General features: G+C 45.5%; 1 protein-coding gene across 2 annotated transcripts; it reads right to left on the reverse strand.

The window, feature by feature from the left end:
• Nucleotides 1–4,217: 4,217 nt before the first annotated feature.
• ISL1 (ISL LIM homeobox 1) lies at nucleotides 4,218–17,467 on the reverse strand. Of its 2 annotated transcripts, none has more exons than XM_066569231.1 (7): nucleotides 17,286–17,467; nucleotides 17,051–17,159; nucleotides 15,986–16,175; nucleotides 12,858–13,117; nucleotides 10,579–10,862; nucleotides 8,995–9,162; nucleotides 4,218–6,713 (listed from the first exon to the last, which is right to left on the reverse strand). In XM_066569231.1, exons 2-7 carry the CDS (start codon nucleotides 17,076–17,078, stop codon nucleotides 6,597–6,599), a joined length of 1,047 nt encoding a protein of 348 aa, XP_066425328.1. In that variant the 5' UTR covers nucleotides 17,079–17,159; nucleotides 17,286–17,467; the 3' UTR covers nucleotides 4,218–6,596. The 2 variants fall into 2 exon arrangements, with proteins under 2 accessions (XP_066425328.1, XP_066425327.1); XM_066569230.1 differs by having other exon boundaries at nucleotides 10,579–10,865; nucleotides 17,286–17,464.
• Between the last annotated feature and the right edge of the window lie 913 nt (nucleotides 17,468–18,380).

An 18,380-nucleotide genomic window follows, 5' to 3' on the forward strand; every position in this document is an offset into this window, starting at 1 on the left:
CGTCAGTATTATCTCTATATACCTGCTAAGTTTAACACTTTTCAAACAACACCTTGTATTTGTGACAGTTAAAAATAAACACAAAATTTTACCCATGAGAAAAAAAAAGAGGAGTACCAGGATCATGGTTAAGATTCCTCTTCTAAGAAATGTTGCTCTCTTTATCCTGAATTCCCTGAGTTATTGGGAATTTGAAATGGTTTAAATGTGTTTGATGAAAAATTATTCCAAAAGCCTTGGAATATAATTTGCTCTGTACATGAGGAAATTTGCAACTACTAAATCTAGAAAATAGCACTTATTCACAACCCTCCTAAACTGCACAGAGAGAGTCCTATCCACTGGTAAATTTTGTAATTCCACATTAGCAGACTCAATTACAATATCCACTGCAAACAGCATATCAGTGCATCGTACTTGCAGCAATCAGCTCCCAAAATGGGATATCATGGCCCTGAACTCAACCACACTGAGAAGCAGCACAGCGTTTGAAGAGGAATTACACAGCACATCGTCTTGCATTTCAGCAGAAAAACAGCAAGGGCAGTGGATGGGCTCATGCACTGTTCAGGAATCTGAAAACCCACTATCCAGCCACTCAGCACTCCAGGAGAGTTTGAAATCTCAAAAAAAAAAAAACAAAAACAAATGACTGAATGGAATGAGTGACATCCAAGCAAAAGATGCCTCTCTCTTCACTTTCAAATGCTGCTTACTTTTGAGTTAAATGCTTTTATTGATTCTAACCACCTCAGACAAGCTTTACAGCTTGCGATATTCACAAATCCAGCATGAAGGACTGATACAGAAGGCAATGTTCTAGTCCCAAAGAAGATCTTTTATCTAAACTGACTTCCTCTCGTTTAATTGATTTGCTTTGATCATTTCCTTAAGGTTCATGAACAAGACTGAGTTTGGAAAATTTTACCCATTCTCTGCAAAACGTCAGCTGGGGGAAAAAAAATCCAAAAAATTTGTAGTGACAAACACACACACACACACACACACACACACACACGCACTCACACGCACACACAGTGGAGGGGGTGTTGTGATGGGGGTCGAGAAAGCAGCAGTTCTGACCCCAGCGGGGCTTGGGTGCGCGCTGTCACTTCCTGCTGCTGCAGAGGTGGCCGTCGGTGTCCGGGGGCGAGCGGGGCGCGGCAGTGGTCAGCAGCGGGGTGTGGGTTTGGCTGGGCAGCCCTGCGGTCATCCCTGCCCGGCGGCCGGGGCTGGGGGAGGCCGGGCCGCAGCAGCGGCGGCTCGGGAACAACAAAGTGGGCTGTAAAGCCTCCAGGTGGTGGGTGTATTTGTTGTCCTGTCTGGGAGGTGCGGTGGCTCCCCGGCCCCGGCAGATCCTAGTGCTGCTGTGGACATTAAGAAAAGTCTCTTTTGGCTGATTCCAAAACCAGATAAGGAGCCGCCGAGTCACCAGCTATGTCTAGACACCGGACCTCACAAGTCAAACGGCTTGTTTGGATTAGCCTTGGAGATCTACCGACCTGAACAGCCCTCCTAAAGAAAAGCCACAGTAACACCCTATTTTCCTCTTCCCACTGCCACACGAGGTCTGCCCGGAGATAGAAGTCGAGTTCTGCTTTGGTCGGTGTCACTTATTTCTGGAAAATTTTCTGTCTTGTCTCTTTCCCACAAACACACTTTACCCCTGTTTTGTCTTTCAGAAGAAAACAAAGAAGAAGAGACGCTCCAGAAAAAAAAATCCTGCTTTGCAACCTCCCTCCTTCCTTCCCCTCCTTCTTCCCTCCTGGGCTCCACACAGCCCAGGAAAGAGCCGGAGCTGCAGGTGGTTCGTGCAGCGGCAGCCGCTGCCGGAGCTGCTGCCCCGGTGCTGCCGATCCCGGCAGAGCCGACCCGGCGCGGATCTGCCGCGGCAAGGCTGTGCCCTCCTTGTCTCCTTCGTCCTCCCTCCCTGGCCTAGAGAAAGCACTTGTTTGGTGGCCTTAGCCGCTGCAAGAAAATTTGAGGAAATTCACACGACACTGCAGCGTGATATAAAAGCAGCATCTCTCGGCTGGAATGCTGAGCAGAGCAGGATCCAGAGCCTGCCCCGAGCTCCCGTACGGGTAGAAGGCTCAGAGAAAAACACCTATTGATTTTATACGCTTTGCTCCTAGCTAATGAGGGCAGATACGTGCAATATGGAAAGATCGGATATACAGGCGAGTTTTCTCCGCTCCCCACCACCACCCCCACCATCCCAGAGCCTGCTTCCTTGGGAACTGGCTTCTCCTCCTGCACTTCACAAGCCCTGGGAGGTGAGGAGTGATCCTCCAGAAGGGCAGGCACACTGGGAGCTGTTAAGTTTATGTTTGTGGCGCCTGAACTCAAACAGTCATTCAGTGGCTTGCTCTGTTATCAAGAAAACAACAATCAGGAACAATCAGTAAACAGGATCTCTTCCCAGCCCCTTTATTAACTACTTACAGCTCCGCTAAAGCACGCAAAGCGCCCAGCAGCAGCATCTCTCACCGTGAAACGCTTTCGGCGTTTCGGGTGTGTAGAGAGGGCCAGGGAAGATCAGTGCCCGTGAAACCCACTCGGCACCAGGACCCTGACCCCTCCCCGGCACGGTCCCGGGCCCTGTGCTGGGGCTGGGGACACTGCGGCCTGAGGTCTGGCATCACCTGAAGGCCCCCTATTCCTTCCCTGGCATCCGTTCTTAGGTAACCCAACGTGAATTTGTTAATATATGTATGCTTACAGATGTATATAAATGCAAACACTTACTGTTGACGTGTTTAACTGATCTCAACTCTGGAATTCACGTACCCGGCTTCTGCGTCACACCGCCACGTTGGCTGGGGATGCTGAGAGCTAATTAACCTGGGTATAAATATTGAGATGAGAAGAGTTTGAATATTGATCTCAGTGTGTGCAAACGAAGTCTTCAGAGAAATTATAGCGGGCTTATTTGACACTATTAAGAGTAGCTGCAGCAAGAGCTAAACCGGCGGATCTGGGACTGCTAATCGCCACCCTCGGTCCAGACCGGAAAGAGGAATCATAGCAGAAACCTGACAGAGCACCATCAGGACACGCGTTTCATGAAGAGGCTGCTGCCCAAGCTCAAGAATTGCTCTACCGAAGACACTAGGAGGATCTACTCGAAAGTTTGTCTTTATTCACTTCGGGGTGGAAAACACTCGAGAGTTTGTGGGGCCTCACAAATGCATGTAATGAAAAAGGGAATCGGAGACCATAAAAGGAAAAAAAAAAAAAAAACAAAAAAAAAAAAAAACCAAACACCAAAACAAACCTCTGAAAATCAGACGAGTGTTGTTTAACCAAAGTTTCGAGGATGGAGGTTCCGGGCTGACCGCGGGTGTGGGGGCCACAGTGGCCGTGGGGATGCAGAGACCCCGGTGTGGCCGCCGCGGGAGCGACCCGACTCTTCCTACCCCGGACAGAGTTGGGGGTCTCAGGCCCTCTGCGGGGGCGCAGGCAGGAGCCTGGCGATGAGTGTGTGTGCAGACACATCCCTGGCGATGGGTGTGTGTGCAGGCGCAACCCTGGCGATGGGTGTGGGTGCAGGCACATCCCGAGTGGGCTCCCGGCCCGCAGCTGCAGAGCTGCGGCAGCGCTCCGGCTCCAAAGACGCGCTGCTGCCCTGTGTGTTTGTTCCAAGGTGCAAGACACTGTGCTGGCAGCCCAAGCGTCAATCCCTGCCTGCCGGCGGGCGGCTTATCTCGACGGCTGCCCAGCCGCCCCGAGGGCGCGCCGGGACCGTGGGGCGCCTAGCAGGGCTGGGGGGGCCTTTCCCTCGCAAGGACCGACAGCCCAAAATCTCCCTCCTGCATGGCCCTCGGAGCCGAAAGGCATTCAGCCGCCCCAAGGTCCTCCCCGGGGCGGGGGACAGAGGGGCAGCTCTCAGCAGCCCCCGGCGTGCTGGTTTCTCTCTCTCGGGGTCACCCCCGCCCTGCGTGACCCCGCGTCTCCCCCGTTCCTGCCACCTACGCGTCAGCCTCCCGGCGGGAAGAGGCGAACCTCAAGGGCCCCAGGTTGCCCTGCCCTTACAGGTTTCCAGCGCCTCCCGAGTCGGAGACTCCGTCTCCAAACTCACCCAAGTAAGAGCGACTCCAAGAACTCACAGGTCAGACCACCGGGCAGAAATGATACCCCTTCTCCCTCCCGCCCCCCGAAGCGCCGTACCAATCCTCTGATCCTGCATGAAAACACAAGGGTTACTGATCACACAGTTTAAGGTAGATTTCATATTTATTTAAATATTTATCAAGTACTCAAAAATGTATTACACTTGAGCATACAAAATGAATCCAGTTTCTAATCAGGATAATTGAAATCCTTGTATTAGATTTTAACATTTTTTAATGTTCTCTGTACTGTCGAAATGGTTTGTCTATAGCTGAGCTTGCTCAGAGTGGGCTGAGATGGTGAGGAGGGAAGGAAAAGAAGGTTATGTTAAGAAAACATTGGGGTTTGGAGTAACTGACATGCAAACCAACTTGTCTTTGTCAGACTGAAAATCTCTGTATGTTCCAGTCCATAAGGGTGTTTTAAAGTGAACCTTTGTCTTGTGCTGCCCGCGAGCACTAGGGAGCACTTGGATTGGAGCAAAAACAACCCTTTCCCATTTTTTTTTATTTACTTCTTTCTACTTTTCCCCAAGAAATCGCCCACATTTCTAGCTTTCACCACCCTCTCCCCCGCAAATTAAAAAAGGAAGAAAAGAGGGAGTGAAGAGAGGGAAGTCGACAGAAAATAAGGAACATATTCGTGCAATTTCACAGCAATATCCCCGACAGAAATATCCCCACAACTATTCCTCCTGCAGCATTATTTAATTGTTTTGACAGCAGACATTGATAAATAATGGTCATACTTGACTTGTTAAGCAAAAAGCGTCCCTTTTATCAGGAGCTTATACTTAAAGTACAGGTCACTTCAACAATCTCAACAACGAGGCTTTGGTATACAGCACTTTCTTTTTATTATTTTTTAAAAATAGCAGAACTCAGCAAAAAGCCTGAGCTCTCAGTTCTTTAGATGTCTTAACGTTATGTCTGATCATGCCTAGAGTAATATCACTTTTAAGGGCAAGGGATGGGGTGGGGGAGCAAGAGACTTTCTAACGTTATTGATTGAAAGCTAAGGCATCCAACTAGCCCTGATACAGTTGTTGAAATGGAAATTTACAAGCTGGTCGTTAATACTTGCAATAAAATATCACACTCCTTTTATTCACTAACGACCGGCTTTGCATGCAATATTTTATTTCAGGTATTTTAGCTGCTAACCTGTAAATATTTAAAAGAGGGAACTTTGTTCATTATTTAATGTTAATATTATTATTATTATTATTATTATCATTATTATTATTATTTCTATTCCAAACGCTTATCTAGTGAAATAGTCCTGAAGATATAATAATTCTACATATGGCGGTTTTATTTCACATCATATTTAAGGAAAGAAAAAGGACAAAACACATAGTTAGACATATAATTCAAAGACCACGGTACAACCTTTTCTTTTTTTTTTTCTTTTTTCTTTTTTACTTCAGCAAACAAAAAAAGTCAACTGACATGAAAAGTGGCAAGTCTTCCGATAATAAATAATAAATTACTTTATAATTTTGCAATGCAAGAGCAAACAAAAGGAGTGATTTTTTTTTCTTTTTACTTGTCCTATTTTCTTTTTTTACTTTTTTTCCTTTTTTTTTTTTTTTTTTCTAGAGAGTGAGAGATAAAGAGAAAGGAAAGAGAGAAAAACAGTCGTTATAACCAATGACTATACACATCTCTGGGGGAGGGGAAGGTTCTTGGGCAGACACATTTCAAACACAATCCCGAGACGCTTTGTGGCAAAATAGAGGTATACCTTGTTGCAATGTTTTTATAAATTCGCCTTTAAAGAGGAATTCAAAAATCTATTTTTAATCGCATCACACTTAATAGGGGGTGGATCTCAACCAAACAAAATCAAAACCCCGCTACAGGCATGCTAGAAGAGACCCAGGAAAAACCCCTTGTTAAGAATCAACTAAAAACAACATTGCAAACCAATGCAGCTCCACCTTCCTGCAAGGACTCTTTCAGCAATGCAGGGCTGAATCGTCTCTTTCCTGATGATGGAAAACCTACTGGAGCTTCTTTTGGCAAGGCTATCCCCAATATAGAAACAGCACCATTCGGAATGGGAGGGACCGGATAGAAAGTCCCTCTACCTTGGTTTCTCCCTAAGATGTGCAGTCAAATGAAAAGATTTCCTTTTTTTTTTTTTTGAGATCCACGAGTACAAATCCTTTATATTTGGAAAACGTCTTTTTGATACTCCTCTGATAATTGAAAAGCACGGGGTTTGTGGTTCTTTTAAGTATTTTTTTTCTAGTAAGATCCCATGATTGTCTTCACAGTGTTGCTACCATATTACCTTGTCTTTTCAAATATGACTCCGTTCATCTCATGGAGCAGTTCCTTGCTAGGTTCATTACAGGGTTGTTAAGTATTCTTTCCCCCTAAATTTCGAAGTCCCAACACGTTCACTTTCCCACTCTCTTCAACAGGGGTGAGGGTAAGGGCAGAAACAACAACAATAGACATTTGAATGAATGTTCCTCATGCCTCAATAGGACTGGCTACCATGCTGTTGGGTGTATCTGGCAGCTGAGAGGACATTGATGCTACTTCACTTCCAGTAGAATTGGAACCAGGTCCTCCTTCTGAAAAATTAACCTGCCAAAAAGAAAAAAAAAGAAAAAAAAAGAAAAAAAAAAAGGAAAAAAAGAGAGAGAGAGAGAGGAAAAAAAGAAGAAAAATAAGAAAAAGAACTGTTGCTACAACTGTAAAACTCAACGAAAAGTAGCAGGCAAAGAAGAACACAAAAATAAATAGACAAGGCATGCAGCCAATAGGCCTGATAAATCTCCACAGGAGGCTGTGTCACTGCTGGTTGCTCTGTTTAGCTTCCCCATTGACTTCACAGGAACCTTCTTCAGGCCTTTGGCCAAATCACCAAGAAAAAGTAGATTAAAAAAATGGAAAAAAGAAGACTGAAAAAATCAAGCAAATAAACAAACAAACTTATTAATGAGGCCTTCTTCCCTGTCTTGCAAGAGTGGCAATCCCGAGAGGATGTTCTAGTAAATTATGTAGGAGTGCATGTGTTTTCTTGACATGAAACTGAAAGATTACTTTTTTCCCCTTTTGTGCACATACCAAAATAAACCTGGAAGAAGCATCCAGGAGCAGAAGGCATTTGAAACCAGCCATCCGCTTTCATTCCTGATTCAAGGCTGGTGCTATCTCTTCTGAATGAGAGTCTGTTTGATAAAAAAGGTCACGCTATTCCATCTTAATGTGCCCCGCTGCTCCTGTTAGTTTAGGAGTAGTGCTGGGAAAAGGCATGACTTGAAGGGTGGAGCTTTGTTAATCCAGAAGCATTTATTTGGCACCTATTTAGCTGGCCAATTCTGTGATTAAGGCCCTTTCCAGATTAGAGCCGTGTCTTGAATGGCCAATGAATGGTCTGTTCCTTCCACTATTCTTTAATTTAGCTCTTTTCAGGATCACATATTATGTTGAATATATATCAATATTAACTTGTCAATCTAATGGTCTATTTACTTATATATGTATGTGTATTTGGACTATCCATCTTCCATCCTGCCTTTTTTTATTTCCTTTTTTGAACTATTAAGTACAAAACCTCACTGCATCAAAGATTTTTAAATTCTTGTACTTTGTTAAGGCACAGTAAAGTAACCAGAGGAGATAATTTTTTGTATTTTGTCTGATGGACAGCTTGATTAAAGCAGGAAAAGCAGTGGTTGCTTTAGATGTAAGAGGATGCAAATAGCCCTGCTGCTGTGCTACAGTTTCCTGAGCAAGCATAGTGTGCCAGCGAGGGGAACACACTGCAGACTGCTGTTGGGCAAAAGAAAAGGGATTCTGCAGGAGAGCATGGTACTAAACCAAAAAGGTCTGAACACAGTGCTAGATTCAGCTACAAACCTTTGTCTTCCATCACTTGGTGTAAAAAAAAAAAAAAAAAACCAACAACAAAAAAGCAGAAAAAAAAAAAGCCCAACAGATCAAAAAAAGATTTGCATGTTAATTTTTCATAACTGTTATTCTGAATCCCCGAAATACTATACACAATGTACCTTTCTATTTTAAATATCTGGTTTTAACAGACTTAGGCCAGGAAACTGACTTAAGACTGAACTTCTTAACTCACCTTGTTGTGCCTAAGTGTTGTTGGTGATATGGTCCCATATGGGCTGCCAAGTGACATAGGCATAAGGAAGTGAGTTAAGGACAGAATTTCTTCTAAAAGGTCTATTTTGTTTTGGCTTAAGGTAGTTTACTATATGGCTTGAATTTTTCACCTAAATACATACTAGCAATTTCCTCTCCAAAGAACAACACTTAATGTAAGTTATATATGTGTATAGAATAATGTGTATATATAGATACATAAAGTTATATCTTGAAGTACATGCTTAAGACGTGGACTTTGAAATTTTAATTAAGAGGTCATATTTGTCTGACAAAACAAGGGCTGTGGCTGACACTAATCATGTATTTAAAATTCATCCTACAGCATAAAGGCAAAATCAGCCTGAAAGTGGGGAGGGGTGAATTCTAGAAACTGCTTTCACAGTTATAAGTACAATTAAGTGACATATAAAAAATGTTTTGGTGAAGTGCTTTCAGTTTTCAGGAGTGTGCAAGCTATTATGATAATAAAGGCCTGACCTGAGTGGGGCCTTATCCAAACTCACACTCAACTAAGAAATATCTCTACTGTACACTAAGATCGATTTTGCACCAACCTCTGTGAAATCAATTCAGTTCTTTGCCTTTACAGATGCAGTCGTGTACGCCTTGCAATTTCTGGAAAACCCAGTTAATCTGGATTGCTTGTCTCTCTGAGAGCATCTGACACCTGGAGTGAATCGCCCATTGCTCTGACCCGGGTACCGGCTGGCTCGGGCGGGGAACCGACACTTACTAGTTGCTGAAAAGCAGGTTGGTCTATGTCACTCTGCAATGCGAAGTCACTCAGTACTTTCCAGGGCGGCTGGTAACTCTGCACCTCCACGGGGTTCGCCTGCAAACCGCCGTCATGTCTCTCCGGACTAGCAGCCACCATTGGAGTTCCTGTCATCCCTTGGATATTCTGTAAACAGCCCGGCAAAAGATGTTAATGAGCTTGGTTAGCTTTATTGTGTATAAACGCTGAGTCAATAAACTGCTTTCTATCTTATCTATACGGTCGCTTGTATTTGCTTTGTTAATCTGCTGTGAATGTCTCACTCTATTCTACTCTAGGTCAGCCCGTTTCTACTCGCTGCATTTATCACGGGGGAAGTTTACTTTCTTTCCCTTTAATCCTCCTATTCGTCTCAAGGCATATCCCCTCCGCCCCAAGCTCTCTTGAACATGAGCACTCTGTATCTCGACTGCCAATGGACGTCTCAGGACGAGAAATGGCTAATCCTGTTCCCCTCTGTAGTTCGCGTCCAGTCTGGTTTTGTTTTGCGTGACCTTAGCTGGATCGTATATCCAGCGCGCAGCAAACCTGGGGTACGTCATTAGCGCGCTCTTTCCAAAAAAAAAAAAAAAAAAAAAACCAAAAAAAAACCAAAAACCCCCAGCCCTCTCAGTATGCCCTGTGGTGCAGGCACAGTGTACAACATAACTCCAAGCCTCGACGAATAGATTGTTCAGGCGAGTTAATAACACCGTGTTTTATTGCATTCCAACAGGGTAAAATGAAACTCCTTAAATTCCACTTAATTAGGCAGTCTTATGAATTAATAGTCATTCTCGGGTCAGTCAATATACACAGGGAGAGTAACAGACTCTTCTTCAAGTAGACTTACAACAACAATAAAAAAGAAACAAATTTGGCTTAAAATGGAAACAGATCACTTGTTCTGCTGAACCCAATGCAGGCCGCTAGTTTACATCACCCATGCATATATCTGCAGAAAAGAGTTCTACATTGATATAAGTATATATAAATTAACCTGTAAACACTATGGTAATTCCGAAAAATTTGCATTGCATTTGTCTTTTTCTGCAGTAAGTGCACTGACAAATACACACACTTTGTAGTATACAAAGTGAACCCTCTTATTTTATTTTTACTTTTTTTTAACTATTTTTTATTTATGGATTTACTCCTGTTTAAAAACACTGAAGAGGTCAAAGGCGTCATTTTCTCCTTAAGAAGCCCTTTACATTTGCAGTATAAGTATTAGACGAGACTGGGTTTAATACATCCCATAAGCTCTGCAGGTCTCATTCATGCTGCAGAGAAGTTAGTCTAAGCTACTGCGTATTCTTAGCCCCACAAATTCTAAGTACGCTTAAGCAGCCTAAGTCGGCTCCTTGCTGTGGTCTGTTTCGATTGCACTGACAGCAGAAACTAAAGGGTGATGGCTAAGTAGTATCGTTTTCTTTGTTTTCAGGGAGATCGCAAAAAATTAACACCATCAGCCCGAGCCCTGCGGCTGTCCGGGCCGGACATACACCAAGCTTTTCTCCTTGGGAATTAAGGCAGACACGGACAGAGGCTGAAGCCACTTACAGTTTTGTCATTGGGTTGCTGCTGCTGAAGTTGCTTCATCATAATGCTCCTTTTTTTGTCCTTGCATCGCTTGTTTTGAAACCAAACCCTGATGACCCTTGGGCTGAGGCCAGTCATTTCTACCAGTTGCTCTTTCATGAGGGCGTCAGGTCTGGGGTTGGCAGCGTAGCAGGTCCTCAAGGTGTGAAGCTGTTTTTCATTAAGGACAGTCCGGACTCGGGTTGTCTTCTCGGGCTGCTTGTGGACGTGGGGCCGCAGAGCTGGCTGTCTGGCAGAGATAGGTTCTGCTGTAAGGGAAGGGGAAGGGAGGAACAGGATCCCCATGAGTAGGAAGCAGGGAGTCCGCAGAGACTATGAATCTAAGCTGGTGGGACAGGGGAAGGTGGCGGGCAGGGGGGCGGGCGATGAACCCTCTTTCAAAGGCCATTCAAGCACTCAGATCTATCGGAGCTGCTGCAGCCTCCTCTGCTTTATGCACTGGTGGAGTGACTGACATTTCTGACTCCACAGACAATTAATTTGCAAAAACAAACCACCCCCCTAAAACCCCTAATGACAGAAGCTTGAACCTGTATGAAACTTTACAGGGGAGGGCAAGTTAGCTAAGGTGTATGTGCGCTCGAAAAGGCGCAGGAGGGTTCTATATATTTATTTCCCGACAAATCACCCAAACAAAATTTTGGCCCGAAAATTAATGAAAGAATACTTAAATTAATCATAATTGGGGTCTGCTTCTTGTATAGTGAACCTAGCTCATTTTAGCCAGAAGCAGCGATAACGTGCAACAGCTCCCTGTACTTTGACGCTTCCAAACCAGAGCAAAACAAGCCAAATCCTCTTCACCATGCCAATGGAAAAAAAGCTCTGTGAGAGCTCCGTATCTCAAAGCACGGGAGATGGGGTTTATCTTAAAAAGTAGAGGTGGTAGGCGCATTTGCTTATAGTTGGGATGAATAATTTAAAAATATCTATCTAGTGCTTTTAAAAGGAGAGCAAGCCCACCAACTCGAAGAAACTGCCAAGAAATGCAGAACTACAGATGGCATCGCATCAAGAGCTCTAAGTGTTCCTGTTGATCTGCTATTCTTCTGTGCGTTGTGTAGCTGTAGCTATTATGTGTAATCTGACCCAGTCGAGGGAAAAATAAAAACAGTATTTGTTTTTGTTTTTTTTTTCCTAAAACTGTTTAGCTAACAGTCAGAAGTGCTCGCTTTTGTACAGTCGAGTTCCGACTTTTCTAATTGTAACAATACATCAGCAAATGCGATGACGACAATACGAAGGCTTCCAATCTTATCAGTATTGTACCTGCCGACACACTAAGCCTTTCGGAGACATGGCACAAGCACGATATAGGGAGCACAGTCTCTCTAGAATTCTGCTCTGACCAGTTACGGGATTATTTCTCCCTATATATAGATTTGTCACCTGAAAGCAGGTCAGAAGAGGAAAATGAACCCGTTTTAGAATAGCTGCATTCACAAATAACTTTCCGAGTCACAGTCACTTGCATAGCAAAAAGGCCGGCCACACTTGTATTGTCCAGCCTAGTCAGCCTTTAGAGACGTGTCCCTTCCTAAAGCTAAGGGTCTCTGAGTGTCTGACGTACCCGTCGAGAACTGGAAGTGTGAATGAAGTTGTAAGGTGGGGCGACTCTGAAGTTACAAGGCTGAGTTTTGAGATGAAATTCTCATCAAATTACATGAAACGTTTCAAGAAGGCAAGAGTCACTTTAAAAGGCAATTACAGAAGATTAGCTTGTTGACAGTTTTAAATTACAGCCTAAGCGCCAGCCTGTAGTTATGAAGTCTATCTCTTTTCAGACCCTACTTCCTCCAGCGCTCAGAACAGCTTCTCCGCTCGCTCCTGAGGCAGCGGAGGGGTCTGAAAGCTCAGACCTGCCCTCCGCAGCGGCTCGTCCCTCTCCGGCTCAGGCTCAGGGCTGTCCCGGGCTCGGGGAGGGTGGTGGCGGAGTCCCGCGCTCGGTGCGCGGCGGGGGCAGGAGGAGGGCAGGCTGGCGGGCGGGGCGCGGCCCCTCCGCAGGTGTTCCGCCCCACGCCTCCGCAGCCGCGGGCGTTCCCCGCGGCAGCCGGACCCGCAGCAGCCCCGAGCGTGGGGCGCGCCTCCGCCGCCGCCTCTCCGCGGGCGCGCACGCTCAGGCCCGGCTCTCCACGGAGGCGCGGGACCCGCTGGGACCATGGGGCTCTCCCCGCCGCCCGAAGGGGGACCTGGCATCGCCAAACACCGCGGGTTTCCGCGGCGCCGGGCGCGGGCGGTACCTGCCATCTGCAGCGGCCGAGCGGGATGCAGGGGGCTGAGAGGGTCCCCGCCGCCCAGGCTGGCCCTCTCCACCACGTCGTGGTCCGCCCGGCAGAAGAGGCCGTCCTCCCGCAGTGCGAATTCATCGCCGGGGATGAGCTGGCGGCTGCAGGCCACGCAGCGAAAACACTCGATGTGGTACACCTTGGCGCGGGCGCGCATCACGAAGTCATTCTTGCTGAAGCCGATGCTGCATTTGGCGCACTTGATGCCGTATAACCTGAGCAGGGCCCAGCCCAGAAAGAAGGAGAAGGGAGGGAAGCAGGGAGAGCACGGGAGGGGGAAGGGGGAGGGCAGGGAAGGGGCGGGGGGGGGAGGGGGGGAGAAAGGAAAGGGAAAAAGAAAGAGGTTTTCACTCCCGCTCGTGGGCAGCCCCTGGCCCCGCGTAGACGCGCCACACGCAACCCACTGCTTTAAAAAGCATGGAAAATACAGAAGCCAGAAGAGGAAAGGAACAAGCCGAATTCACTCTCAGTCGGTGCCCTGATCCCCGTGCCATAAAAGGCGGAGTGCCACAAACACACCGATGAAAGAGGAGAGTTGGGAGGCAGAGGTGTAGGAAGAAACAAAAAGCTGGCCCCGTTTCTTCCCAAGGATATCCAACCTCTCCCTTTTGCCCCAGCACTCCGGGTGCTGCAGGAGTGGGGCCATCCCTGCCCTCTCCTTGCCTCCTCACCTGATCTAGCCTGGCCTGGGTCTGAACTAGACTACCCAGGCACACCAGGGAAAGGCGAGACTGCCGAAGCTGCCATCCGAGACACAAACGTGCCAGCTTCACCAAATTGTAATACTTTTTCGCGCGGAACCCACTCAAGACTTGTGCCGCTTTATGCGTGTGCGGGCTGCCGTCAACTCAGCGCCGGCTCTCTTCCCCTGGGCTCCTCTCACCAGCTTAATTTAATACAACAATATAAGCATAACACACATGCCTCCTCAAGCTTGCATGTATAGTAGCGTAAATCCTCTCTCCCGCCCCCAACAAAAAGGCAGTTTCGGTGCTCTGACTCTGCAGCTTGTCTCTACCTCAGCGTCCCTGCCCCGTCTCTCCTCCTCCTGACGCTCCCACCTTGAGCCGGGGCTCAAACGCTCCGGTAGGAATGGGAGGGCAACCTCTCGCTGACAGCCCCACAAAACAAATTATGATTTTCTGGAGTGGGTGGCGGGCTCCTCGTCTCCCATGGAAGAGAGGACGACAGCTCACCCGCCAGTAGACAAACATAAGAAAATGCTCCAACTCGGATGTCGTACTGCACACTCTCTCGTCTCCCACAGGGTGCTTATTAGCCAGAAGTCCTTGATATGGTTAAAATTAACATCTTGCCACATATGTACGGGTACATGCGCTGAAAAATGTGCTGGTACATAAACTGTGAAAACTGTTCCTAAAACTGAGCTACTATTTATCTTCACCATTTTCCTCACCAGTATACTTCCTTAGAGATACAGTCTGTAACGTATGCTTGTGAGTATACACTTCTTTAGCTCTTATGGCTATAGAAGTGTACTAATCCTATATTCAGAACTACATATACCCGAATTACACAGTTTTGAGAAGGAGAAAAAAAAAAAAAAAAAAACAAAACGTCTGAACAGCAAAAGAACAGAGTGATCGTAAAGTAGGTGCATTCATAGGTACAAAAGTTGCGCAGTGGTTGCCCACAGGTTTGACACATAGAGGTTGGCTCATGGTCTAATTCAAAGCCATCTTGCATGTAATGTACTTTTTCCTTTTTAAATTGTAGCAAATTAAATGTATTCCGTATGAATTTAAAAGAGCTGATTTTTTTTTCTGCTCAAATTTCTTTTGCTTAGTTCTATAAGAAGGTAAGTGAACACATTTTGGTCCATATGTTTTCCTTTCATTTGGATTTGGAGAAAGGACAACATTTAAGAGAACAGTTCCAGCATTCTTTAAAAAGTAAAGAATTTTAAAAAAAAAGCTCTGGTTTTCGCCATTTTAGAACTTGGAGAATAATTTCACAATGGCTTGAAGGAATGGACTGCTTATAAATTGTGCAGAGATAAGAGAGAAGGAAGGACTCGAGGGTTTTATTTCAATTCAGAATTATACAGAAATCAGAAGATATCTTATGTGGCTAGGTGATTTGCTTCCAAAACTTTCTGCAGAAAAAAAAAATTGTTCATACCTCAGTGTCACACAAACTTATGATTTGGCAAACCCAGTAGGCGACACTGAAACGGATCAGCATGACCCAGGAGTACAAATAATAAACACACTCGAAATTCCTGCTTTGGTTTCTCTATAGTGTCAGCATTGGCAACTCTCACATTTTATCAGTTACCAGATTTTAATGTGAGGAAGGAAGCGGTTCCATTATCTAAATATACCCAATTGTTCGCGAACAGATGATGGGCAATTTGATCTGCTCTGTCTAATTCATCAGTACAGATAAGATAAGAAAGAAAAGCCAGTCAGATATCACCAAAGGGGTTAATATTTAAAAAAGATTAAATGTCAGTTATTTTAGTTAAGAAACATTTCGGTCGAGGTTTTAACGTCCCCATAAAAGGATCTTCCAGTCCGAAGGAAATTTGGGGTTTGGTTTTGTTTTCTTTTTGTTTTTTGTTTTTGATAGGCCTAGTTTAAGAAAGGTTTTCTTTAACTTTTTAATTTTTTTTCCTACCCGTGTATTTATGTTTACGGCATACATGCTTGAAGTGCCTTTCTTTTGAATGCCACTATGCCTTTGCAGAAACAGAGATGCATTTCTCAGGTCGTCTTAGAAAGTTATCTGTTCCGTGTTGCTCATAGTAACTACACTATTGAAAATATCATTCGTTATCTACGATTCTCCCCTTGGTTAGAATCACAGGATGCATTGCCAAAGTCCTCTGAAAGGTCCTACACGGTCCCGAACCTAGTTCTAGTAATACAGATATATGCATTTGAAAAGAAGAAATAAAAAACTTCGCTACTAACTTTTTTCATGGGAAAACACATAAAGACATACCAATTATCTTTTACCCGCTTCCTCACAGTTTTCCCTCTTAATTCCTCCGTCAAATTTGTAAAGTTAAAAAGAAAAATAAAATCTCACCGAACAATTAAACAACGTAAATGGCGTACCTGATATAATCTCTTTTACAGTAGGTTTTGCCATCCCTAACAAAGCACGTACAGGTCTCGTCCAAATACTGATTACACTCTGCACACTTCAAACACGCCGCATGCCATTCCAAATCCGGAGAAACCCTCAGAATATACTGATCGTGAATTTGATTGCCGCAACCAACACATAGGGAAATCAGACGTTTTTCTGAAATGAAAATAAATACATGATTGACTAACCGTTTACTCTCCTACAGAGATAAACACACTTTTAATGTAATTCCCTTATAAAGCGTATTGTGGGAGCGTTGTTTGGTTTCTGCCTTTTTTGTTTGTTTGTATATTTGGGGGGGGTGGTGTTGGTTTGGGTTTTGAGGTTGTTTTTTTTAAAGAATATTACACTTTTGGATGGTAATTGTAGTGTGCCATCAAAACCTTGCCTCGATTAGAAAGGAGGGGGAACATATGTTAAAAATGCAAATGTGAAGAATCTTTGGGGTGAAGGTCCTAATTTCAAAAACCTTGCACGGAATCAAAACTCCAAACTCCCACGTTGTTCAATTTTTATTTTATTGTTGACTTGTTTGAACGCCCTGCCTTACGAGGAGAGTACCTATGTGTTTCATTTCGTATTTTAAGAGGCTCTGACTGGAAAAGATGAAGCATGGTGGGGTGCACTTCCCACTGAGCCCTTTCCCTCAGAAGAAGGGAATCGAGGCTTCTAGCAAGAACAAGCATCATTACGGTTGTCACTTGCTCTCTTTTGCAAGTCTAATGCTAATATTCCTAGACCGACTAGGTGCTGGATAGTCAGACAGCCTCACTGCAGTCTATCACGAGAAGAATTTAAGGCTCCGTGGTTGGAGATCCCATCAAAATCCTGTCTGCTCCCCAAACTTTAAAAGAGAGTAGGACCCCAGGCTGTTAACATATAAGGCTACGACAGAGCAAGCATGCAGGCATGGTAACAAAGGCACCTTCTCTACCATTCAAATGAAGTTCATCACTTTAGCAGTTCGTCTGCCTGAGACGATTACAATAGACAGCACATTTATTCCAACAACGGTAAAGATTCCGCCTTACTTTTTGGTGGGTCTCCCATGTCTCCCATATCTGTAAGAGGGTGTAATGTCCACAGTGAAATGGTGTACGGTTTCGTTTTAAGACCCCAAAGTAGGTTTGAAAGCTGTCGCTAAAAACAAGAATAATAATAATAATAAAAAAATAGAAGTATTAACAGAGGCAAAAAAAAAAAAAAGGAAAAAAATCGAAATCGGAAAAAAAAGGGAAAAAAAAAGAAAATGGTACAAAACACCACCGGCGTGGGAGACACTGTCAGGGCTGCGGAGAGAGAAGGGGACGCGCGGTGAGGCGCGGTGCGGGGCGCGGCGCCGGGGGCGCGGCGGGATCCGTCCACGCGTAGCGGCGCGGGAGCGGTGCGGAGCAGTGGCGGCGGAGGAGCGGCGCGGCGGAGGCGCGGTGCGGCGTGCGGTGTGCGGTGCCGGGTGCGGTGCGGAGGCGCGGCGGTGCCGGACTGGGCGCTGGCGGCGCGGGCACTCGCCTCGCCCTTATCTCTTACTCAAACTTCTCTGCTCCAACTCAGCCCGCTCGCCATTGGCGCGACGTCACGCGCGGGCACGTCACGCCCGCGCACGGCCATTGGCTGCGGGCCGCGCGGCGCAGCTGCCCCATTATCATATTTCAGCGTCTGGCGGCGCGGCCGCCCGGCTCGGGTTCGCGCGGCCAACTTTTCCTCGCTCCTTATTTGTATTTCCCTTTATACTTTCGGCTTGTCGCTCTCCTCCATCGCCGTCGCTTATCTCCCGTCACACCTTTCATTTTCCTTCCCGGCCCCCGCTCGGGCTCCTATACCCCTTCCCCCGTCCGGGCTTGCTGCGCCACATGCACTGTTTCCATATGGATATTTACATATACATATATTTATATATGTACACGCATATACGTATACATATACCTATGTCTATATTTGTGTGGCTATGTATGTGTATATATATATATATATATATATATATATATATATATATATATGTAATTTTTTTGGTGGTGGTGGTGTTAATCCAAGTGTTTTCCTCTGGAGCGTTTATCTTTCCCCGGCGGGTGCCACGCTCTGCTTTGCCCAGGTGGAGATGCCCCTGAAGAGGGAGGGTAGGGCGGGCTGGCTGAGCACGACCCCAGCCACGAGATGGGACTGTTTACATTTCTCCTCCAGCCTCTTTCTCTTAAATTCATGGATAAAATCTTCAATATTTCTGTTAAACACAAGATCGAAGAAGGTACAAATATTTACCTTAAATTGTCTCTCAAGAACGTCTGCCTTTCTCCAACAAAGAGAATCCCTTAAAGTTCTTATTACTAAAAAAAGGGGGGGGAAATACGAAAAAAATAAGGGGAA

The sequence above is a fragment of the Molothrus aeneus genome, chromosome Z (assembly GCF_037042795.1).
Source record: "Molothrus aeneus isolate 106 chromosome Z, BPBGC_Maene_1.0, whole genome shotgun sequence".
Lineage (NCBI taxonomy): Eukaryota > Metazoa > Chordata > Aves > Passeriformes > Icteridae > Molothrus > Molothrus aeneus.

Bases quoted from the DNA above. Each gene is read 5' to 3' on its own strand.
- ISL1 (XM_066569230.1), bottom strand. From the start codon at position 17,078: ATGGGAGACATGGGAGACCCACCAAAAA. The intron at 9,163-10,578 runs GTAAGTGGCTTC...GGCTGTTTACAG, and splicing joins AGCAACCCAATGACAAAACT to AATATCCAAGGGATGACAGG. The intron at 6,714-8,994 runs GTAAGTGTCGGT...TCTTTTTGGCAG, and splicing joins AACCTGCTTTTCAGCAACTA to GTTAATTTTTCAGAAGGAGG.